This window comes from Rhea pennata, chromosome Z (assembly GCF_028389875.1).
Source record: "Rhea pennata isolate bPtePen1 chromosome Z, bPtePen1.pri, whole genome shotgun sequence".
In the NCBI taxonomy this organism is placed as follows: Eukaryota; Metazoa; Chordata; class Aves; order Rheiformes; family Rheidae; genus Rhea; species Rhea pennata.
Window position 1 is genome coordinate 82,112,692 of NC_084702.1, and position 25,498 is coordinate 82,138,189.

A 25,498-nucleotide genomic window follows, 5' to 3' on the forward strand; every position below is an offset into this window, starting at 1 on the left:
ATAGCTTCCACTTTTGTTTTAACTCTCATAACTGACTGCATGAATTGTCTTCCATTTTTTTCCCCTTTAAAACACAAGGAAGGAAAGCTATGGCAGTGGAGTGCACCGAAGGTAAGGTGAAATTTTAGTTGTGAATCATTTTTTAAAGATTAATTATGGGGATGATAGACTGTGTTGCTGAGAAGCATGAGTGGGTTAAGGGCTTCAGCATGCTTTAAAACATCAGGGTGTGATTTAATGTTACTTCTGCATATGCTTCTCCCTGTTTGCCTTGATATCATTGTCTAGAGCACATGAAAAAAGGCAAACCACTTTCTTCATCTGCAGTATTAAGTGATTTGATTTTTGCATCATTTCCATGTCCTGCGCTTACAGATTCTAATGAAATAAAAAAAAAATTGAGATTTCTTTGACCCGGCTCAGGAGACAACATCCTTGCAAGAAAGCCAGAGTCGTTCAGGGACCTAGGTGACCTTAGAGAGTTGGATAGAGCTAGTTCTAGTGATTGTCAGCTCTGTGCCTGCAAGAGAGTTTCCAGTAACCTTATTAGGAAGATTTTCATTCTCCTTTGCATTGCTGCAGTGTGAGTGGAAGACGTATGCTGACCTTAATGTTGATACTATCCCTTGATTACTGAGCATCTCCAAGTATGTAAAATTAACATACTAGAAGGAAACCGTATATCAAATGTACATGTGCTTTTTCTTTTTTTTTTTTTTGTTGTTGTTGTTGTTCCCTGACCTTACCTAGCTGTAAAGGAAAAACGTATGTATTCCCAAGGTACAATAAACGACTCTCTACCCTGTTTGTCTTGAAATTAAGCTGTTCTGCAGCATTTCTTGCTCAAAGCTAGCAAAGAGTTGTTTTGTTAAAGGTTTGACGTTGTGAGAGGGTCCTGACCTGTAGCTCGTGGAACGTACAAGTACCAGGCGTTTTCAGTGTCAGCCTCACTTCCACAAAACAGCTTCTGAGATGGTTGTCTCTTTGAGCCCTGCACATCACATCGGTTCTGGCTGGGGCTGTGTCTGCGCCGTGTATAGAAGCCTCGAACTAACTGTGAGCCAACTAGCCTTTGAAGCAGAAGACAGTCACTGTACTGTGCGTGGGGCCATGCACCCAAACTGCGGTTCACTTGGGTGCAACACTGGTTTTCTCCTAAGCTACTGTTAGAACCCACACTAGTGTCAATTTAGGTCACTATAGTTTCCCACATGGATGTATGAGTCTGTCTTGATGGCTTAAGATACATGCCTAGTGTTCCTTTGCATGGAAGAAGGCTTCTCTAGGAGACCTCTAGTGCTTCAAATAAATGATTTTTCCATAGTTTTCAGTGTTCTCAAAATACATAGGTGAAGCCTCTGGTAGTTTAGAATGTTTGAAAATCAAACCAGAAGCCTCTCTGAATACAGACAGGTTCATGAAGTAAACTTTCTTGCTTAGGATGTTGCTTTTTTAGCAGTCCTTAGAATATCTGTCACTCGTGGGTGATTGTGTTCTTCTTCCCAGTTTCTTCAAGCTGCTTGCACGCCTGTGGGACTGAGGCTAGTATGTTTTTCCCTTGGTTTGTGTTTGAGATCTATTATATTGTATTGCTGTGTCTTGCATAACTTAGTATTTTGATGTAGGATTTTCTCTTCTGCACCTCTGGAAGAAACACATGAAGGGCTAGATTTAGGAAAATTTAAAACTAAACTTTGGCGTATTTTAGAAAGCTATTTTCTAGTTAGTAGTTCTAGTCTATGTTATTTTCTAGTTTTTTGACTTCTACTAATATGGCGTATTTCTTTTATTATTTTGTTCTTGTTTAAACTATGATCTTATTGGTATATTTCTTCACAGAAGATCTAAGTGATCCTCAAAAACCTGGTAAGTGATTCGTTTTGAAAAACTTTTTAATTACAGATCTTCATTTCACATTACAAATCACTGAAGGCTGACTGTGTTGCAGAATGTAACTTCTGTTGTTTGGATGTATTCATAGCTGGGGATTTAATAGGGACTTATATAAAAGAGCATTGTGGCTTACTGATTCCAATAAAATAAAGACCCACAGTGAACCACAGGGTGGCTGTTAACTTTGTAAAATCATTTAAAGCTGCTCTTTTATACTATATGCCTGCATATTATATAAATAAAGAAGGAATTATCTTTTGCTTTTTTTGTCTGTAGTTTACTTGGACTCTTAAGCTTTAGTATGTTTTTGTTCTTTCCAATGGTTATCTGCAGACAGAAGGGAGCCTTACTGATGTAAGGTGTCATCCATGAAATGTTGAGGTGGTACGTTTTGTAAGTTCAAGTTGGAGTGGACTAATGTGGATTTCTATCAGTAACAACAAACAGGCTTCAAGTCACATCTGGAATAGTACTCCCTGAGGGATTATCCCTGAGGCTGTGTTCCCCAAAACTCAAATCACAAATGTCATATAATTTCCTGTGTTTGACTTACACATCCAAGATATGTTTACTTTTGCCAAAACTTAGTTGAAGGTACTGAAGGATCTATTGATGTTGTCACACATGCACAGTACCCAAAGCAGTAGGTTTGTCACTTACTTAAGGTTCTTTGCAGAATGTAGGCTCTACCATTCCTCTGTGAAGGATAAAATAAAAGAATTTAACATATAGCAAATTGTCATCCCTGTTAAACATCCCCCATCTTGCATATCTGCATCTCTTTTAGAGAGGGTGAAGTGTTCCAGATATTGTTGAAAATACTGATATGCAGTTTGTAAGACTCAAAATTATACTATAAGCATCCGTTATACCTGAATTTCTGGAAAGTGTTATTCATATCCTATAACACTGTGTTTGCTGTAAGGGAGTGAAGAAATTGGGTAAAATAACAAAAGCCAAGCACTCTTATTTTTATTTAAAGATAGAAAGAAAATAGCTTACTAAGTGAAGTAGTACTGATGGACTGTTGCTTTATGGAACATGCTGTTCATCTTCTTACATTAACAACTGTGGTTGTTATTACTGATGATCTGTTCTTTTAATTTATTTCAAGCAGACCTACAGGATCAATCAAGTGACAGACCTTTTGGTGAGTAGTTCTGTAGCTGTGATGAACATATGTATATCTTATCTGGGAAACAGAGCTATCTAAATGTGGCAGCTTCTGCCATAGCTAGTGAAATAACTACAGTACATGCGAAGAGCTGCAGGGAGGGAGACTGTTGTGTGTTTTTATAGTCCTTTATAAATAAATATATGCCAGAATAAATAATAAATGCCTGTAGTCTAGTGTGCAGTTCTTGGATAAAAATCAGGCTGCTAATCTCTAAAGTATCTCTGGCAATGTAGTTTCTCCCCCCCCCCCATAGCTGCTTTGTTCACTCAATGAGGTCAAAAGTATTTCTGCTCTAAAATAAATGTGACTATATCTCAAACTGTAAGCATGTTGGTGGACTTCCCTCCCCCTTCTCCATTTTTTTTTTAATTCTCATAGATCTATTTTTCTGTTTTTAACTAGAAGAATAGCAAAAAAAAAAAAAAAAAAAAAAAAAAAAAAAAAAAACATGACAAGGAGAAAAAAAATTACTTCTGACCTGTCGGAAGCATAAGAAAACTCTGTTTAAGAAAGCATATTGACCATAGCTTTGCCAAAAGAATTTTCATTTTTATTAAATTCCTTCTTTCTTGTATGAGGGAATTGAATAATTGGCTATACTTTCAGATAAATCAAAGAAATGAGAAATAGCCTTAGTGGCTCACTTATTGACAGATTAGCTGATCTGAGAACCTCAGCATTCATCACAGTTCAAGTGTGTTGACTGTCAGAACATGCTGCAATGTTTGTTTTCTTGGATGAGAAGTGAGTTGAGTTCTAGAGTGGATGTAAGAGGACTTAATATTGTGTAAAATACTGAGATTTTGGTACTACTTTAGCTTTAAAAGAAACTAAATCTAAATGTATTGAACCCAAGAAATTATATAAATGTGCTGTGATTTTTGTTTTGCCTTTGCAGCAACAGACAAGGTAGCTCTGTTAATAGGAAATATGAGCTACTGGAATCACCCTCAACTCAAGGCTCCGATGGTAGATGTCTATGAACTGACCAATTTGCTAAGACAGCTGGATTTCAAAGTTGTTTCTTTGCTGGATCTTACTGAGTCTCAGATGCGAAATGCAGTGAATGAATTTTTACTTCTCCTGGACAAAGGAGTATATGGTAAGAACACGTGATATTTCTAGAGGAGTAGGTTAATTTTTGCGATGCATCAAGTACATAATTTTTTTTTTTAACCTCTGCCAGGTAACTGTCATGTGATACTAAAGCAAACTGCACTATAATAATGTGTGTGTAAAATGGGAAAGGTAACTCAGAAACACCTACTGGCATATCCTTTGACCTTGACTAAAAAGGTTATTGTTGCTTTATTACTGAAACAGATAAAATCTTTGAACTCTTCTTTAACCACACTTGAATGTATAGACCTTGGCTTTTCCCTGCAGAGTACTTCTGTGTTTGATGGTACTGGAGCGTTTATCTGCTAAAAGCTGAGGCATCTGTATAGCAGCATGCTGTGCAGACATGTTTATACCAGGAGGTCATTAGTAATAACTTGTACTAATCATTTAAGTAAAAGCACAAACAGTCCATTTTGTCTGTTTCAGTGTATTATGGGAAAGAGCTAGTACCAGAGTAACGAAAAATGTACAAACCAAATTGTACTACTGTAAAAGCTGCTCTGAGGAGAGGATATTACTTGCAACAGATTAAAGTTTTGCTCTGTTATCTAGTTGCAAATCTCAGTGGTAGTTAAGAGAGAGCTCTTTGAGCCGTGAATGTGTAAGATGCACTATATATCCCGGCTGCTTTACAGCTTCTTTTGTACTCCTTCCTTTGATATATGCAAAAATGAAAATAGAGGTTTTTCTCCCCTGCTCAAAATTTATGAAGAAAATTAGACTATTTATTCCTGAAATCCTTTTTCCACACATTTATTTATATGAAAAGTATATGTTTCTACAGCATTCTGTTAAGGATTTCCCTGCAATAGCAAAACTAAAACTTTTCCTAGGTTTTAACTATGCAATAAGCATCAAGTACAATTTTTAGGAGTTACCAAGACGCAGAATTGACACTGGGTCCCGAGACAGGACAGTCAAAACTGAACTGTCTGCGTCTGTCTCACTCACAAACAATGGATGAAGTGGCTCACTGATACGGTCTGCTGAATAGTGAAAAGAAAAGGAGTCCTGAGAGATTAACAGGCACTAAAAAACGATTTCCTTCTCAAGGTACAACAAAGATTGTTTTGAGTCTTCTCTGATTTCCTTGTGGGGCAACTGCTATGGGAAGTGTGAAGCAGACAGTGGCTCATTCAGGGGCTGTGTCTGTCAATATCCTGTCACCCATTCTGCTAAATCTCGTTCTAGCTAGAGTTTCTCAAAATAGTGAGAATATCCCACTGTCTACTCTGGATAGCTATTTTTGTGCTTTTGCAAGAGTATTGAAAAATGCAAGGCTACGGGTAATCTTGAGCAGCAGTCCTTGCTGCTCGTAAGACACCTTTTAAACACCTTCTTGAACATCTTTTCTGGCCTTCCCTCTGCCATGTCTGCAAGTTACTGGTTTTGATTAGGATTGACCAATCCCTAGGCATATTTATGCTACTTTGCCTTTTGTTGAGGGGAGAGGGAAACAGCCATAAATATAACGTTGACTATGTTCTAAATTTGCTGTTGGACCATTTCCATCATTCCCTGTCTTTCTACTAGATGTCTGCCGAATGGTCTTTCCTTCTGGATTTCCGTCCTTCAGGAGCTCTTTGGGAAGAGCTGCTGCTGCGCTCTGTTAGTCCTTGCACACCAGATATTCTTAAAGAGCTGAGGACGAGGGGTGCTTTCAGAGCCGTGACAGTAAGCTGCTCTCTGATGGGGGGACGGGGGGTCGGAAAGAAGGGGGCAAGGGACATAGTAGCAAAACCTTTATGTCGTAAAATTGTTGCAACCTAAAATACGCAGTACAAAAATAAGAAGAAAACATTGATTTCAATTTATAGTTAAGGTGTAATGCTGAACAGTTTAGATGCAGTCTCTCTCTTTTAACCAAGATTTTCAGGTTAAATAGAAAGCCTTCTGTTGCATTGGTGGGCTCCCTTCAATTGTCAGGATGTTGACCTCACAGAAATACAATTTTTCATTATGTCATTGACAAGGAGTGAAAAAAAAACACTGCAAACCTAAATTTCTACTTTAAAAACCAATTTGGAAAGAAGCTCTTTTCTTTTTTGAAGAAAACCTAATTCTCTTAAGCTATGTCTGTGCACTATGAAGAAGTTAAAAATAAAACAGAAAAAATCCTTTGTGGGATGTACCTAACAAATTGAAAGGCACAAACTGAGAATTTGATGAGCGGTGTCATTCAGCTTTTTTACTTTCTGCAGTTGTGAATAGTAAAAGACTTTCCTAAGACTTCTGCTAGGGCAGAACTCAGATACAGCTATTGCTTCCACAGAGCTGTGGAAGCTCTGAATATACAGTAAAGGATTTGTTCTTTTCTCATGTCTGCGCATTATTCAGAGCGTTTCAGTTTGTTGGAGTTTGTTGCTTAAGGATGTAGCACCTCTAACCTCTAAGGCAGCACCTTTTTTTTTTAAACACTGTGGACTTGAAATAAAGTCCAACAAAAACCCAAGGATCACCCACACCTCTAAAATGGCAACATACCTTAATGATTGTACTGTGGCATCCCACAGTATAGGCTTACATTATAGATAGAAGTTAATCTACGGCATGCAAATATGTTTAACATACATCATTCTTGTCTCAAGTTTTTATTCAAGTCACGTGTTAATTTATAAGATATCTATAATAGAATTTTAATAAAATTCTTAAACTACCGTCCACATACTGCCTCCTACTAGGATAATAAATAACCAGTCAAGTCTAATATGCATCACTACTATTCTTAAATCGTTTTTCATATGTTGGGATTCTTTGTCAAACTTGATTTTGAGGATAAAAGGCAAGGCAGAGTCGGTGGCTGTGCTAGCTGGGGGAGGGTGTGGTGGAACTGATCCACTAAGCGGAAACCTTTGTGTCTTGGGCAGAACAGGCCACCTGACTTGGAGCATAAGGAAAGTTCTTCTGTAGGCTTTGGGCAGTTTATGCTGACTGCCTTTATTTTTGGCTTTTCTCTAAAAGCTAAGGTTGCATATATGACTCTAGAAATTATTTAGGACAGACCAGAAGGCTGAGCCAGTTGTCTTTTTCTTTTTTTTAACTGGTGTGATACCTGATGCTCTGTGCTCTGTCTGTGCAGAACTGCCTGATCTGACATTTCAGCATTTAAGTCAGAGCCAAAATTCACATGATATGAAGATTGATTATAGCAGTGAAGTTTAATAGACTTTCTGATAGTTGTTTTCTTTTAGGTGTACTTTGTTGTACATTTAAATGAACTTTTAGATTCTTACACCTTCTTAATCTTTTTTGGTACTTGCTGCAACAAATTTAGAAAACAAAGTACTGAAAGGCTATAATAAGTTTCTCACCAGCACTGTCTGAAGGCGCTTTTAAGTTGTATTTTAAGAGCTGTATTTTTCAAGAAAGTTGATATTTCTGAAAGCTAAGCAGAGAATTCTTTAAGTAGTGTTTTGCAGTAAACTACTTTGATTTATATGGTCATTTTATTCTTTCTGGATAGCAGCTATTAATATCTCGGAGCATATAAAAGACACTGTGAATGCACAAATGGATGATGATTTATTGCGTTTTTAGTGGGCATAATTCCAAATATAAGAGGCACAGTGGCTATTCCTGTTTAGTTCTTGTTACACATACCCATGGTGTCTAATATGACACTGTGTAATTGCTGCTTACTGCCAGGAAAGTGGCATTTCAGATATTGTTCCTTAAGAGCAGGAGTAATGAACGAAGTGATGATGATTGTCTCCTTTAATGCCTCGGTATGTTACATTAAAGGCAGTGTGCAATCAGTGCTGTGTTTTGCAGAGGATAAAAGCGTAGACCTATACATTTTAAAGACTGAAAATAATTAGGCTGTTTTCCTAAACAAAACTCTGAACATCATTTAAGCGCTGATGTTTATGAGGAACTTGAGTCCACTCAAAACTGCTGTGCCAAAGTGTCTAACGAGATCCTCCAAACATGTTTGCTTACTGTGAGTATACAGAGACTTATTTCTGATCTTGAGTTCAGTGTATTAATTGTTGCAGACACTTGCCAAATAAGCATAACGGTCATTTGCTCAAGGATAGGAAAGAAATCCAGTTGCTATTTCTGAAATATTTCTGTTCCTTGAGAAAATATTCTGCTAAATAATATTCTGACTCTTCTCGTTACATTTTCTACTTTTTTTTTTTTTAACTCGAAAAAGATGGTATGCATCTCTTTCTTCTTCCTCGAGACACGTTGCTGTCGGTTAAAGGCCATATTGGCATTTTTGCTTGCTTGAATTCCTGTTCTTAGCTTTCTGGCACGGAAAAGTCTCTTCTGGACAGAAGGTGTCAAGGACAGTTTTCTCGAAACTGAAAATTTAAATACGGGACATTTTAGAGATATTTTGTAGCTGTGGATGCTTATCTTGACTCCTAAGTTTCTTTTGGCTGGCTGATGAGTTCTCATTTGTAGTTTACAGTTGGTTAGGAAACAGCGCTCAAGCTGTTTGTAGTCACTATGGAGTAGAAGGTTCATAAATTCCAAAAGTCAGGTTGGTATATCCGTAACTATTAACGAACAGGAGCAGAACTGCTCTGTTCGCTGCAGCGCGGATTCCCCCGTAGCAGGCAGCGAGCAGAGGCAGGGCTGGAGGTCCCCGAGGGGCAGGAACTGGCCTGTAGCTGCAGAAGCCTCCGCCAGTATTGTCGTCTTAGGTGAGCTGCCTCTGAAGTGCGATTGATTGACCCAGACAGCGTTGCCGTTGGTTTTCCTTATTCCTGTGGCAGTTATTTCCTTATCCAGGAAGGCTGGATGTTTGTGTGTCGATGTTCACTGTCTGGATTCGGAGCGGTGGTATGTCCTGTCGGCAGGAAGCCGTTTGGCAGGGGACGTTTTGTCCTCCGTTAGGATGATCTATATCGAGCAGTCTGCAAAACTGTAACTTTCAGTTGTGGGAAATGATACTGCTGTATAAGTGTTTGATGTGTTTAAGGACTTTATTGCTTCCTATATAATGTCTTAAGATAGTCTATGTCCACTGTTTCACTTTCTAATCAATGAGTCAGTTCAAAGAAAGCAAGTTGTTAGTTAGCTTCAGGGTTATGAAGTTAAACAGGGTAATGAGGGAGTGGTGGGAGCGTTAATAATGTTTAACATGGCTATAACTCCTTAATTGGAACTGAAAATTTTAAAACAAAGTTTTATCAAAGCTCATATCTGTGCTGATTTTATTCTGCATTTTTTTTTTACTTTAACACAGATTTTTATCAGCCTAGTCTATAGAAAGTGAAAACGTTTTGAATTTGGAACTTGTGTTCCCTTCCGCTAGTCCAGTTATGTCTCTAACGTACACTCAGATATATAATCTCAATTTAGGTCCAGATCCAAGCACTAGAAATCAAATTTAGTAGCTTTATCTTTTTCCTTAAGCTGACATGATGTTAGACACTTGGCACTTAGCTTCATTTTTAACTCTTTTGAAACTTCCCAGTCTCAGATAGCCATAGGAATATTGTACTTAGACCACTAATATATGTATTTGTTTAAATTTTTAATTACAGATAATTCTGTGCCCTTTAGAACTTTAATTTTTATTTGAATAAAGTGTTGCTGGTTTGCAAGACTCTTGCAAGCGAATCACCTTTAGACTCTTTATCATCATTAAATGAAACCCCATCATCTCAGGATTTACCTTGTATGCACTTGCTGGCTGCTTATCTTTACTAAGCATGTTTCCCGTGAAAAGAAGTTGAGTAATGCTGACTGAATGGAGCAGATTGCAAGGTCTTGGCATAGCTGTTAATGACGTGAGAGCTTACAAGTAAAAGAGAACTCAGGGCTTAGTTTGAAGGTATGTGATCATCTCTCAGTATTCCTTCACAGAATATGCAGGGCTATATAGAGAAGTATTTTCATTTGTATTTATCTGCAGTGTAAAGGGAAAATCATCTAGCATACCTAACTACACAAGCTGATTTAAAGATAGGTCATTTTAGTATGTTAGGGCAAGGGTGGTTTTGCATTACTGAATATTTGTTTTATAGTGACAACTTTTACAGCTGCGTGTAGTAGTAACAGTATAAGAAGATCGTGTCCATAACTAGCATAAATTGTGGTATCTCTGTTGACATTGATTCAGCTGCAGCACTTTACACTAATTGAAGATCTGACCCATAAACAACTATGTACAGATAAGTAATATTTTTAGAAACTGGAATTTGCCATAGATGAGCAAAAGCAGTATAGGGAAAAGGCAGAAGAAAAACTCTGTTGAATCATGTAAGCTTCTGGTAACTGCATTTTATGACAATGAAAACATACTGAGGTTATCTAATTTTACAGCAAACTTGTGTGGTTTTAGTATTTGATTTGCTTATTCACAGAAGCAGAATTTGTCTTAACTTGCAGTTCCCTTTTTTAGGGTTATGAAAAACTTTTATAATGTATTTTCTCTGTACGAAACTATTGCGTGTTTGTTTGAAGTTCTTTAAACTTAAACTGTTGTTGACTGTTATGTATTGACATAAGGGAGATTACCTGGATATAACTGATTATTTTAGGATAAGCATTGAAAGAAGTTGCTCGTATAGCAGTTATGGATCGTGAAACTATAGAGAGATGTAGATGTGATAAAATAAAAGGGAGTTGCTGGTAGTTTGAGTAATAGGAATTTGCTCTGGAGTGCTGCTGAATATGATCATAGGATGATCACTCTTTTCTCTAAATATAAAAATATCTTCCCTCTTCCTATACAAAAAATAAAAAGAAATGGAGAAACTGACTGTACAGAAGAAACAGCAAAACTGAAAAATAACTGTCATAGTATAGGCAAGATTTTCCTCTGAATTCTAGTTATAATAATATTAAGAAATGTCAGTATCAGAGAATCACAGAATGGTTGAGCTTGCAAGGGACCTCTGGAGATCATCTAGTCCAACCCCCCTGCTCAAGCAGGATCACCTAGAGCATGTTAGACAGGATCATTCTCACAGGAAAGAAACTTTTCCTCATGGATACCATTGGCCTTCCTGGCCACAAGGGCATATTGCTGGCTCATGGTCAACTTGTCCACCAGCACTCCCAGGTCCTTCTCTGCAGAGCTGCTCTCCAGCAGGGCAGCCCCCAGCTTGTCCTGGTGCCTGGGGTTATTTCTCCCTAGGTGCAGGACCCTGCACTCGCCCTTGTTGAACCTCAGGAGGTTCCTCTCTGCCCAGCCCTCCAGCCTGTCCAGCTCTCTCTGAATGGCAGCACAGCCCCCCGGTGTGTCAGCCCCTCCTCCCAGCTTGGGATCATTGGCAAACTTGCTGAGGAGGCACTCCATCCCCTCATCCAGGTCACTGAGGAAGAAGTTGAACAGGATGGGACCCAGTCCTGAGCCCTGGGGGACTCCACTAGCCACAGGCCTCCAGCTGGACTCCACACCACTGCTGACGCCCCTGAGCTCTGCCTTTCAGCCAGTTCTCAATCCACCTCACTCTCCACTTGCCTAACCCACACCTCCTGAGCTTCTCTAGGAGGATGTTATGGGAGAGAATGTTGAAAGCCTTGCTGAAGTCAAGGTACACAACGTCCACTGCTCTCCCCTCATCCACCCAGCCAGTCATTCCATCATAGAAGATATCAGATTGGTTAAGTAGTAGTAGTAGGTAAAATTTTTCAGAGGAGAATGTAATTTTAAAGATTATAGCATCTTTCAAACAAAAAAAAAAATCCAGTAACACTGGACTGAGGTTATCTTTTTCTATCTATTAAGATCTGCACTAACTCACTACTGTTCAAAGCTCTGTAATTGCACATGCAGAGAACCTGTTTTAGATTTGGCACAGTTCTTTGCTCGTATCTTGGAGTTGTAATAAACAGTTGATTATTTCTTTTAGAGGCCAAACCTAATTAAAGCATTTTTAAGAGCTGTTTTATTTAGTTGTCTTTGATTGTATGTGTCACTATACATTAAGTATTTGAATGATCCTATTTCATGAGAAAAAACTTCTATTTTTATGTCTGTGTATTATGAGGTTGATTTTATTTTTCCTTTTATTTTTCTTTCCTTTCTTGCTGTATTAACAAAGGCGTATCAGTACAAAAGGGAAAAAAAAACCTACTTGGAATAGCTTAAATGATCTTTATCTCCCACAGATGCATGCTGTGGACACAGTGCATAAAATCATGGCCATGGTAGAATTGGTAGGAATTTTCTAATGTGCTTTTGAACTGTCTTTTCAGTCCTGTCTATTTTGACTTCTCAGGTTTGTTGTACTATGCTGGCCATGGCTACGAAAACTATGGAAACAGTTTCATGGTCCCTATTGATGCTCCAAATCCCTACCGATCTGCAAACTGTCTATGTGTACAGAACGTCCTCAAACTGATGCAGGAGAAAGAGACAGGACTCAATGTATTCCTGCTGGATATGTGTCGGAAAAGGTAGAATTAATCTAATCTGATCATTCATGAATAGTGAAAACTAAATATTTGAGAGGTGTTTTTGCTTCATGATGCGGGGAGGAAGTATAATGACTATAGTTTTGGGAACAAAGTATGAAGTTCAGTTTATTCACCCCAGGAATAGACTACAACCGAGACTACTTTAAAAAAGAGCAGATAAAAACTGCCAGCTACTTTGGGAAAGTAGGAAGGAAGTTTAGGAGAAAGCTGAGGAGAAGCGTTTCATCTAGGTTGGGAATTCAGTGTCCTTGAAAGCTCATGGTTCTGAGAGTTCGCAGCCTGAGCCCTTTTAAAGTCAATGGGAGACATTCATTGACTCATTTTGTGTTTGGCTCCAGATAGAAAGGTGAAGCTGGTGATTCAGCTTCCTGTTTCCACATGCAGGTACCTGCCTCTTGATTTGAATGAGAGTTATTTCAGCTTTTTTTGGCGTTGTTTGTTTAAAAGTTATAAAGCAGCAGCCTTGTTAGTAAGAAGTGAAGTTAGGCATCTTACAGAAGAAAAGTGAATATTTTCCCTTGTATCTTTAACCATCTTGATCATTTCAGGAAGCAGTGAGAATCTATATGATCAAAGGCACGTTAGTTTTTGACAGAAGGGCTGAAGTGGAACTCTTAAGAAGCATGGATTTTGTGGACTGCTTTTATGCAGAGGAAATTTTATCTTTATTTAGAGTTTTAAAATCAACTAGTTCAGCAGATTTTTCTAAAAAAAAATTACTGTTTTCTTTCCCCGTTTAAAAAAAAAAGAGAGAGAGAAATATTGTGTCTACTTTAGATTGCACTTGAAATCGGCTATTTAGTCAGCACTTCCGAAAGTCAGTCTCTAAGGTCTATCTATGTTTTATAATAGAAAATTGCTAGGGGAGCCTTCATGTTTGCAGAGCCTGTCAACTCCATTGCTAATGAAATGCCCATTATCTAACTTAGCTTCAAAATCTGCTATTCAAATAGAAAATATTGCTGGATAACCCATGTGTCAACATTGCAGACACTATGATTTCAAGGAAAGAATTAAAATAGTTTTCACTGCAGTCTAAAATGAGTAGTCATCATCAGTGACTTTGCAGGGATTTTTGCCAAATTCAGTATTGGTTAATATAGCATGTCCTCGTTAGTGTGCCCGCATCTGGATGATGCATGATACTTGGATGTGTCTTTGCAGTCTTTTCACGAAGAGTTTTGATGATGCTCTTTTTTGTCTTTAGCTGTCAGGATTCATTCAGAGTTACAAGAAAGGAAAAAATACTGAGTTTCTGAACTAAGCTGGTTGATGTTTTGAATAACTGTAGAGTTTTAGTGTTACTATTTCTCAAATTATTTTTTGTTTCCGTTTCTTGCAGAAATGAATACGATGACACAATTCTCATCTTAGATGCTCTGAAGGTCACAGCCAACATTGTTTTTGGATACGCAACGTAAGGAAACTTTTTTTCTTGCTATGCCACAGATTTTTTGAAGCCAGAACAGACCACCAAGATTGTATAGCTAATCTTTTAGAGAAAAACACCAATTACGATGTTAAAGGGCCTATAACTTACCCTTACCTGTATTTTCTCACAATCTTTTTGACTTCATTTCTTGAATTATTCAATTTGGTGTGGGATGTCAGGAAAGAAGCCAGTCAACTGCAGAAATGCATATTTTCTGATTTCCGTAAAGTAATGCTCCCATTCAGATAGAGGCTAATGCTAGCGATAGAACTGCATCAGCAACTCTGAAGTTACTGAACAGTGTTTTCCTGATTTTTATTTTAATAGTTAATTGTAGAAATGCTCTAATTGTAATCTAAATACTATTTATTAGAGGTGAACAATCACAGAGGAGGAAAAAGCAAAGTTTACCCACAAATCCATAATGTTTCATTTGTTTGTGCTAACTTATTTTGGGTGGGGAGATTCTCTCCAATTATGTCCTGTATGTTGCTAATGGTATTTACCAGTCTTTACCTGTGCACAAGGTCCAGTGCTGTGAAACAGTTGAACTGTGACCTACATGCTGCACCGTATGTGGTCACATCTGCTGTGTTAATACAAATTAAATTTCTAAAAGGCATATAGGTGTAAACATACAAATAAATTATTCGAAGAAATTGACCACTGCTTTTCCTTTTCTAGGTATAAAGAAAAAAAGCTGCAACTGCAGCTGAAATTATTTGAGGAGGTTACTTGTGCTGAAACTAAAGTAACCTTTCACTATTAGTTTTCAAACAAAATGCAAAAGCTATTGACTAGAAATAGTCAAGAGCTTTAATAGTCTTCTATTAGAAATTTAAGCTCCTTATGTAAACTGAATTTGACATCATCTCTGGTATGGTTTTGTTGTAAGCATGAAATTAGATGAGTTGGTTGCAAACAAACATTGCAATAGTATAGAGAGCAGGCTGGCTCTAGACTTAACCTGGCTTTCAGATTGTAGGATTTCCTTCTATCGCAGTCCTGAACGAAACTTTACTCCATTTCTCGTCATGTTGACCTTAGGTCATATAACATTTATAATGCCTTTCCTTCTCTGATAATGGTGATCTCTTAGGTGCCAAGGAGCAGAAGCTTTTGAAATTCAGCACTCTGGATTAGCTAATGGAATTTTCATGAAGTTCTTGAAGGAACGTTTGTTAGAAGACAAGAAGATTACTGTGCTACTAGATGAAGTTGCAGAAGGTGAGCTCTAGCTTACTACATTAACTGTCTTTTCAGTCTGTATTATGTAAACACTTCTTTGCTTAATTGCCATTCTTCTTGAACAGCAAATGTGGTACCCTTCTTTAGGCTCTTTCTTGTTGCATTTTGTTAAAAGATCAGCTTTACCAGAAAGTGGGTGTTATTAGGCAGCAGAATGAACAAAGTTTACTATTTGTAAAGAGATTCGAGCTTCTTGAAAATAGCAGTATTATACTCTTCTTTCTGGTGTACCTTGTTGCATGATGAACTACTTGTTCTGAAGAGGTTTTTCTGCATGGAGCTTTGAATTGTCCATCCACTAAAACTGCTCTTTGGTCTTACGCTGTTGATTCTGCTGGTAGTCTGCTCACTTCCATGTTCACTTTAGCAATTGACTCAGTCCTTGCTACCTCCAGGTATGCTATAGTGATGATAATTATTTGTTCTTAATCAAAGAGTGTACGTCAAAATCCGCTCTTTTAGTGGACTCTGTTCAGTTATTGTCTTCTATAATTGACAGGAGAAGCAGTAAAGTGAAAACTGCTGAAAGAGGTATTGCTTCTGTGCAAGCATTTCCTGAAGGCACAGAAGAATAGATACAGCCGTTAACAAAGACAATATCTGTCTGTATATTATATTATTTGTAGGTAAATCATTGCCTTTTTGAATAAAGGCACTGCCTGGCTTCCTAAGTTAGGAAATTCAAATCCACATAATCAGCCGAGTTTTGCTGTTGTTTCCAATATACTTGGTGGGATGGCAGCTCAGTAATGGCAGCCATAATTTGGCCCAGTCTGTCTTTTGGCTCCAAAAAGCAGAAAAAATACAAAAGGTTCCTAAATGCACAGAAAACTGGTATATTGTTTGACTAGATCCCATAAAACAAACTTACTGTTCATATTTTCTGTGTTTACAGAAACTTCATGAAAAGTTTAATAGCTAAAAGTTTAATGAAACTTTTTTTATTCAGAAGATGTCAAAATTATTCTGAAGAAATAAATACGATCTGTAGATGTTGAGACTGTTAAGACTAAAACATTCATCTCAAACTTTAGGGTTGAAATCGATTGTTTTTGCATGGGGAGATATGTTTTTCTTTTGCAAGCCCTGCAGTCAAGCAGAGTGCTTTTTGCATTACGAGTTGTGCTGTTTGTTTGTTTATAGTACCACTCCTTTTGCCATTACCTAAATACAAAGGAAGAATTGGAGGTCTCCCTTTCCTCTCCTTTGCAGTAGAGGACTAGAGCATGAGCGCTAGCTATAGCTGCGTTTCCTTGAAGCCTTGCCAAAGCGGTAGGAAAGCTCCACCTGCTAGATGCTCTCCAGCTGCTGTACCTAGGCCCAAATTCATTACGCCAGCATTGTTGAAACTTCTTTATGTTGAAGTAGGCCCCTCATTTGTTTCCTCCACTTTTCTTGCCTTCTGAGACATTCTGACTAGTCGTTTTTTTGTGGAGAGTGAACCTCATAATCTGCCCAAACCAGCATCAGTGTTGTCATTAGGTATTTAAAGGGGAATACCCACACGCTCCAATTATCAACCTGCTCTAGGCAGAAGGAGTAGAAATAGATACCCACCTACATTTTTGTAATGGCCACAGACCAATCACTCTTTCCTGTAGGATAAGAAGTTTACAAATTATATACTGAACAAGCATACAGAAACACTCTCTTCCCCCTCTTTCCCCTGACACCCTTTCTGTCACTCTTTGAGTATGAGTCAGTATAATCTGAGGTTTTTTGTTCGTGGCTTCTCCTGCCTGTAGCCACATTCCCTAACTTCCTCAAATATTATGCACAATATAACTGAGTATCTCTTAGATATCTGAACACATGACCCATTACTTAATTGCCTCATTCTTCTTGAAATCATAGCAGAAAGAAATACAGATTTATCATGGAGGAGATACAAAGGCAGCTGCTGTTGGGATCTGGAATGGGAATTAGTGTCCCAACAGTGAGACAAAAGAATAAGGAGGGAGATAATGTAGAAGGCAGAGGACAATTGAACAAAATTCAGAAGCAGTACATAGCGCTCTGGCTGCGCGTGGGTTCCACATAATCAAATGGAAAAAGAGGATCTTCAGCAGTTGTTTCAGTCAGCTTGTGTGTGTGCACATGTGCATTTGTAAGTATGAGGAAAAATTGCATCAGCACTAGGGAAAGCATCATTGTTTTCAGCAGGTTTTAGCAAGTACATTGCAACACTGATAACACTTAAACATGTTCCAGAGAAACATTCAGACTTAAAATGTTATACTTGAATAACCTTCATCATTTCATGTTTTTATAAACTCATAACCTGAAATTTTTCAGGATTTTTCTAGTTCACAGAATGGTTGAGATTGCAAGGGACCTCTGAAGGTCATCTAATCCAACCCCTCTGCTCAAGCAGGATCACCCAGAACAGGTTTCGCAGGACTACATCCAGTCAGATTTTGAGTCTCTACCAGGACGGACACTCCACGGTCTCTCTAGGCAACCTGTTCCAGTGCTCAGTCATTCTTACCTTAAAAAAATTTTTTCTAGGATTCAAATGGAGCTTCCTATGTTTCAGCTGATGCTCAATGCCTCTTGCCATGGGCACCACTGAAAAGAGTCTGACTCTCTCTTCTTTACACCTTCCCTTCAGATATGCGTGCACATTGATCAGATGCCCCACTAAGCCTTCTCTTCAGGCTAAACAACCCCAGCCTCTCCTCGTTACGTCAGATGCTCCAGTCCTTTAATCATCATGGCCCTTCACTGAACTTGCTCCAGTAACTCCCTCTCGTGTGTTGGGAGCGTGGCACTGGATACAGCACTCCAGATGAGGCCTCGCCAGGGCAGAGCAGAGGGGCAGGATCACCTCCCTCGACCTGCTGGCAACACTCTGCCTAATGCAGCCCAAGAGACCGTTGGCTTCTTGGCCACAAGGGCTCATTGCTGCCTCATGGTCAGCCTGTTGTCCACCAGGACCCCGGGGCTTTTCTGCAGAGCTACTTTCCATCAGGTCAGTCCTCTGCCTGTACTGGTACATGGAGTTATTCCTCTCTAGGCGAGGGACTCTGCACTTCCCTTTGAACTTCATGAGGTTCCTCTCTGCCCAACTCTGCAGCCTGCCCAGGTCCATCTGAATTGCAGTGCGCAACCGTGTGGTGTATTAGCCGCTCCTCACGGTTCTGTGAACCTCTGCAAACCTGCAGCCTTGAATGAATGGCAAACGTGGGAAAGGAATACTTCTGAAAATGCAAGTTTACGTGGAAGTCCCAACACTGTCATAACCATAGCAACTGGGCAACCTCGTAGTGATGTAGTTAATTTAGAGTTTGCACAGCACTGATTTTGAGAGAGATTTGCATCTTATTTTTAGATATGGGCAAGTGTCACCTGACCAAAGGCAAGCAAGCCTTGGAGATCCGCAGCAGTTTATCTGAGAAGAGGGCACTGACTGATCCCATTCAACAAACCATATCTTCTGCAGAGTCTCTGGCACGGAATCTACAGTGGGCCAAAGCTCATGGTACGGTACAGTCTACTTCTAGATGATCCTACCTGCAAGGTGGGAATTTCATATTAGGGTATTAATCACTTGAACTAAAATAGTTCCCACAAAAATATGAGGACAAACTTCTTATTAATCTTTAGTTCAGGGAAGTATTTTTTTCATGGGCTGTAATATTGAATAATATTGACTTCATATCTGAATTTTCATTAATATTTTCAAATCTCAAACATTCTTGGTTTGAGGATTACTTCTACATGCTATTATAATGAAAAATGTGACAACCAGAGTTTAAGACCAACAGACACTGTAGGGGACTCTTATGATGTCTGCCTTTGGCATAATCACCCTGTGCTCTGTTTTTATTTGTGACATTTCTAGGTGGTTTTGTGACATTTCTAGGACATTACTAATATTCTAAAGCATCTAAAATTACCAGGTGAGCTGTGCAGTAAAAAATGTCTCCTCCAGTGATGGAAGTGGAGTTTTAGAGAAATATAGCTGAGACAGTTAACTAAAATTAGGGTGAAAGGAATTTCAGACTTTCTGACTCTTCTAGGAATGTGGATTTTTAAAGATTTCTCAGCTAAATACACTGGAGTATGAGTTAAAATTTTGCAGTTCTAACAGAGGCTGAGGGGCCAATTTAAAGACTTAACTAATTGAAGAGGCAGGTTCTTCTACAGACAGAGATTCTTACTTCTGGGATTAACCATTAATTCTTGTTTGTTAAATGACTGAAATACAAAGCAAAAATTCTAAGACAATGTTATTTTACAGTTTATATATTTTTATTTATGTGTAGAAGAGAATTTGTTTGGGATTTGGGAAGAGAACAACCTTTTATTCATATGAAGTTATGTATATGTTGTTGCAGTATAATAATTCCCCTGAAAATCTGCTTCACATGTAAATAGAAACATCAGTTCAAAGTATAGAGACACAAAATGATGTTAATCCTTGAAAACTTAAAATCACAGAATCAGTAAGGTTGGCAGGGACCTCTGGAGATCATCTAGACCAAGCTCCCTGCTCAGCACAGTCACCTAGAGCATGTTAGACAGGGTTGCATCCAGCTGGGTTTTGAGTATCTCCAGAGAAGGAGACTCCACAACCTCTCTGGGCAACCTGGGCCAGGGCTCCGTCACTCTCACAGGGAAGAAATTCCCCCTCACGGTCAGGCAGAACTGCCTGTGCTTCAATTTCTGCCCGTTGCCTCTTGTCCTGTCACATGGGACAACTGAAAAGAGTTTGTCCCCGTCCCCTTGACACCCTCCCTTCAGGTACTTGTCCACATTGATCAGATCCCCCCTCAGCCTTCCCTTCCCCAGGCTGAAGAGGCCCAGCTCTCGCAGCCGTTCCTCACAGGGCAGGTGCTCCAGCCCTCTGATCATCCTCGCAGCCCTGCGCTGGACTCTCCCCACTGGACTGGGCAGCCCAGAACTGGACACAGTTCTCCAGATGAGGCCTCCCCAGGGCTGAGTAGAGGGGCAGGATCACCTCCCTCGACCTGCTGGCAACACTCTTCCTAATGCAGCCCAGGACACCATTGGCCTTCCTGGCCACAAGGGCACATTGCTGGCTCATGGTCCACCAGCACTCCCAGGTCCTTCTCTGCAGAGCTGCTCTCCAGCAGGTCAGCCCCCAGCCTGTACTCGTGCACAGGGTTATTTCTCCCTAGGTGCAGGACCCTGCACTTGCCCTTGTTGAACCTCAGGAGCTTCCTCTCTGCTGCACTCTCCAGCCTGGCCAGCTCTCTCTGAATGGCCGCACAGCCCTCAGGCGAGTCAGCCCCTCCTCCCAGCTTGGGATCATTGGCAAACTTGCTGAGGAGGCACTCTGTCCCCTCATCCAGGTCACTGAGGAAGAAGTTGAACAGGATGGGACCCAGTCCTGAGCCCTGGGGGACACCACTAGCCACAGGCCTCCAGCTGGACTCCACGCCACTGATGGCGACCCTGAGCTCTGCCTTTCAGCCAGTTCTCAATCCACCTCACTCTCCACTCCTCCAACCCACACCTCCTGAGCTTGCTTGCCTAAGAGGATGTTATGGGAGACAGTGTAGATACTTTCCTATGGTTTGAGCAAGATGCAAATTACAACGAAGTGCTGTGGGCTAGAATTTGTGGATTTGTACACACACTATGGAAAGAAAAAGATTGAACCTGAAATGTTTTCTTCTACTGTCAAATTCAAAGGTTCTCTAAAATGTTATGGTTGTAGCTACTGTATGCAGGAAGTGTACTGTGTTAACCTTACTAATTTGATTAAAGATACAGCGTAAACAAATTCTTGGGACAGTAAGCTATATTCTGGTCCCATTAAATGTTGCTGTGCCAGCTGTACAGAGGTTGGAAGAAAATGCGAAGCAGCATTTGAGGAGTCGGCTCTCTAGAGCAGCGTCAGTCAGTTACCGTGTGATGCTGCAAGTAGAAAACAGTGTTGCCTGGTTAGCTTCTAGTAATTGCTTCAATATAAATATATAAGTGATAGGTAGAGGGGAGGGCAGGAGGAAGAGGTCTGTACCTTTAAAACTTTTGAATATCTCAACAAAAATATGTATTTTTATTTAAAATGTAATGATGTGTTATTTGTTTGCAGAGCTTCCAGAAAGTATGTATCTTGAATTCAAATGTGGTGTTCAGATTCAGTTGGGATTTGCAGCAGAGTTTTCCAATGTCATGATAATCTACACACGAATAGTAAAGAAGCCACCTGAAATAGTAGTTTGCAGAGCTTATGTTACAGACTTTGCACTCGTAAGTGATTCCTGTTGGTGTTTCAGTGATCTCCATCCGCTCTGGTTGAAAGTGGTCTGATCTGTCCATGTCAGACCATACCTTTCATAATAAAATGAATGTAAAATGTTTAAACCAGGTGCACATGTGTGTATATGTATATACAAATATCTATATAAATATGTAAAAATGAATCTCTGATCATCTTTTCAGTCTCCTTTGCTTTTCACCATCTAATATCCAGTGCTTATCTATAACTAAAGAAATTTAATATCAGTAGTCGCTATGAGAGCTGAGGACAAATCTGTCTTGCAGGAGTTATTTGGCTTTAACTGTAGTTCTTTGCACCTTAGTGGTCTCCTGTCCAATTCCACTGACATTACTCAGCTGAGCAGTGTGAAGGACAAGAGTAAAACCAAAAGCTCCTTAGAAGCAGAAAATGTTCTTTCTGTAAAGCACTTAAGACACTACTGATGCTTTATAAATAAAATATGATGCCCTATGAATATCTGAGTTAATATGCATAATAAATACGTGTATTTATAGTCTAGAGAATTACTGCTATGGTACCTTATTTCATAGTAGGATTTAGGTAAAAAAGAGCATCCTTTAAGGAAGCACAGCAACTGTGAGAGGAAGCATCAACAAAAGAGAGTAAATAAACAAATGTGACTTCTTCTACCTGTGATCAACAACGAATTTGGCGGCTTTTGCATGTTATCCAAGACTGGTGTCGTCTTTCCTTTTAAGTAGAAGGAAATGGTGACATTAATAAAGGAAATGCTCCTAACTATTTTGGAACTGAATTCAGTTCTCATTTCTTTCTTGCAATAGGACCTGGATGTGGATCCTAAAGAGGCCAATAAAGGAACTCCTGAGGAAACTGGAAGCTATTTAGTGTCAAAGGACCTTCCCAAACACTGTCTCTACACCAGGCTAAGTTCGCTGCAAAAGCTAAAGGTTAATATATTTGTAAAGATCGCCTTGTGCACATTGTGGGGATTTTCTTATGTTTTGTAGCTCAGTGAGGATGAAGTAGAGTTACATCTTAGGTAGTCATCAGTAGGAGATGAAAATATCATACATCATCTCCTTCCATTCCAACATGTGCTCTTGGGCGTGTAGTTTTTGAAGGTTCCTCACTTTAGCATAGTGTGGCACCATAAGTTTTTTTTTGTTTCCTGTATCTCTGTGTTGTGAACGTCTGTGCTGGACATCACTTGGTGTGTGATCCCCAATGCTTCTGGCAGGTGGGGAAATATAAATGCTTTTAGAAATAAAAACTGTCAGGTGAGCAGGCATTAACCAAAAGAGGTACTCTGATAAACAAGTTCTGAGGTACTTTCAGACAGTGAAGGAGACAAACTTTAGATTAATTTTAGTCATCTCTGATAAGCAGGTACTTTTTTGAGGGGGTTGTGTTGCTGACTTTGCTGGCGGTAGCAGGAAATCAGATTTTTGCCTTGTGTATGCAGCCTGAAACATGATTCAAATCTCCTACTTGCATATTCTGCATATCCAGGAATAGGTTGATTTGAATTACCTAAATTTTAAGTGGAGTTTGAAGCAATAGTGGTAAATTGGACCTTGAATAAGCGTGGAATTCACCTAATTCCTTCATAGCTTATGGTGATTAGCCTGAAGAGCTATGAGAATAGCTCTATCTGTGACAGAAGCATCTAATGTCTGTCACATGGGTCAAAAAGGAAAATAGGGAAAATGCACTTTTCCTGATCATCTTCAGGTTATCAGGGTAAGAGACCGTTGGCGATATCCGACTGCCTTCGTGGATGTGAGGGGAGTTTGCAATAATTTTATGTGAATGGACTCCCTTTGCAATCCCACTGATTTCTTAGATGTATTAAGCAGCATCAGTGCAGAACTTAAACTTTTCTTGTAATATATAATTGATGAAGTTAACAGTCTTGCTTAGCATTTGTCTTTAGCTCCTAAAAAGGATCAGTCTCCTTCTCCAGTAAATTATCCCTCTGGAGAAATTTATTTTGTATTTGGGGGAAATATAACTTTATTTTCCTTCCATTGCAGGAGCACTTGATCTTCACTGTTTGCCTGCACTATGAGTATCCAGGAATAGAAGACACAATGGATGAAAGGAAGGAGGTTAATGTTGGGAAGCCCCTTATTGCTAAATTAGGCCTTCATCATGGATTCAGAAATAATAGCTGTCTTCAGACCTGTTGCGTGGCTAATAACTCTTTTCATAAACAAGTAGAATCAAGTCCAGTGAAAACTAAATACTATTTACTTAGTCATCACAAACCAAATTCCCGTCTAGGTGTTTATCATCCAAACACTGTTTGTTCAGACAGCATTAGACAACCAGAGACCTGTTCTTGCAATGGGACTTCAAGTATGTTAACTTCAAGACACGAAGTGCAGAATTACTCACTCCACATGGAAAAGAGTAACGTACCAATAGAGACAACTGATGACACTGTTGAACTAGAATTCCTTCTTTCTGACAACCTCAGGTTCTCTAAACAGCAGTAGCTGTGATTTGTGCAGAATGGACCAGAGTTTCATACGTGAACTGGCAAGCATCCACACTTTATCCGTCTTCTGGAGTTTAGGGTCTGGTGACAAAGGGATTAGAGTGTCTAGAGATGGTGCTGAGGTTGAGGGCAGGATGTAGGTTGGTCTGCTTTTACTCTCAGGGAAAACTACTCAGATCCAAAGAGACAAAACTGGACTGATACATTTAGGAATAAAAAAGCATGAATTTTGTGTTTTCTCCTACCATTTTAAATCCGATACAAGTAAAAACCTGAACTCCTCCAAGTTCCCCATTCCGTGAACAGGCAGACAAGCAGCTAACGCACAGAGAGGCAAGCATCCATCCCTGTGAGAAAGCTGCCTGCTTCTGGTAGGGAGAGAACGCACCGGACCTTGGTGCTGGTGTCAAAGTCTCTCCTGAGAGAGTAAAGCCTTGGATCTTCCCTGCTGCTTCTCCTCCAGAACCTGTTGGCGTTATGTTTCTTGAGTCTTGTGTTTTCAGCCAACAGAGGAATTGCTCGTCTAGTACAAAAACAAAATAGCCGTGTATGGTCATCAGAGGAAAAATATTGATGAAATAAGCAGAGAGAGCAATTTCCATGTTTTGTATGCTTTAACTTGATACTAAAAAAAAAAAAGCCACAACATGATAAATGTTGTTTAGTATCCAGGTATTTTCGTACATACTGCATTAAATAAGTATTTTAGGTATTAGTGTATGTTATAACAGCCTCCTGCTGAGCATATAGGGTAATAAGGGTAATACCTAATGTAACTGAACTGAGCAAAGAACGATTTTTTCCAGAAGTGAAAATGTGGTGTTTTAATATTCCAGTGTTAAAAATCGTATCTTCTTCAGTCCTCAGTTTTTTTCATGCTCCTGTATGTGTCATGATCAATTGTTGATGCTCTGCTTACTTGGAGGTAGCTAATAGAATCATAGAATCAGTAAGGTTGGCAGGGACCTCTGGAGATCATCTAGTCCAACCTCCCTGCTCAGCAAGGTCACCTACAGCATGTTAGACAGGGTTGCATCCAGGTGGGCCTTGAAGATCTCCAGAGAAGAAGACTCCACAACCTCTCTGGGCAACCTGGGCCAGGGCTCCGTCACTCTCACAGGGAAGAAATTCCCCTCATGGTCAGGCAGAACTTCCTGTGCTTCAATTTCTGCCCATTGCCTCTTGTCCTGTCACACGGGACAACTGAAAAGAGTTTGTCCCCGTCCCCTTGACACCCTCCCTTCAGGTGCTTGTCCACATTGATCAGATCCCCCCTCAGCCTTCCCTTCCCCAGGCTGAAGAGGCCCAGCTCTCGCAGCCGTTCCTCACAGGGCAGGTGCTCCAGCCCTCTGATCATCCTCGCAGCCCTGCGCTGGACTCTCTCCAGTAGCTCCATGTCTCTCTTGGACTGGGCAGCCCAGAACTGGACACAGTTCTCCAGATGAGGCCTCCCCAGGGCTGAGTAGAGGGGCAGGATCACCCCCCTCGACCTGCTGGCAACACTCTTCCTAATGCACCCCAGGACACCAT

General features: G+C 39.7%; 1 protein-coding gene across 4 annotated transcripts in view; it reads left to right on the forward strand.

Annotated features, from left to right (window-relative positions):
• The window catches only part of MALT1 (MALT1 paracaspase), a 40,055-nt gene extending 15,228 nt beyond the window's left edge, over positions 1-24,827 (forward strand). Inside the window, exons 7-17 of one of the 4 annotated variants that reach the window (XM_062599333.1) lie at positions 79-111; positions 1,840-1,866; positions 3,008-3,043; positions 3,969-4,172; positions 12,376-12,553; positions 13,917-13,991; positions 15,106-15,233; positions 18,586-18,735; positions 21,319-21,476; positions 22,290-22,415; positions 23,502-24,827. In XM_062599333.1, coding sequence (XP_062455317.1) covers positions 79-111; positions 1,840-1,866; positions 3,008-3,043; positions 3,969-4,172; positions 12,376-12,553; positions 13,917-13,991; positions 15,106-15,233; positions 18,586-18,735; positions 21,319-21,476; positions 22,290-22,415; positions 23,502-23,966 — 1,580 coding nt within the window. In that variant the 3' untranslated portion in view covers positions 23,967-24,827. The remainder of the gene's footprint in view (positions 1-78; positions 112-1,839; positions 1,867-3,007; positions 3,044-3,968; positions 4,173-12,375; positions 12,554-13,916; positions 13,992-15,105; positions 15,234-18,585; positions 18,736-21,318; positions 21,477-22,289; positions 22,416-23,501) is intronic. The other 3 variants (XM_062599334.1, XM_062599335.1, XM_062599336.1) reach the window with 3 other exon arrangements.
• The last annotated feature ends 671 nt before the right edge of the window (positions 24,828-25,498 follow it).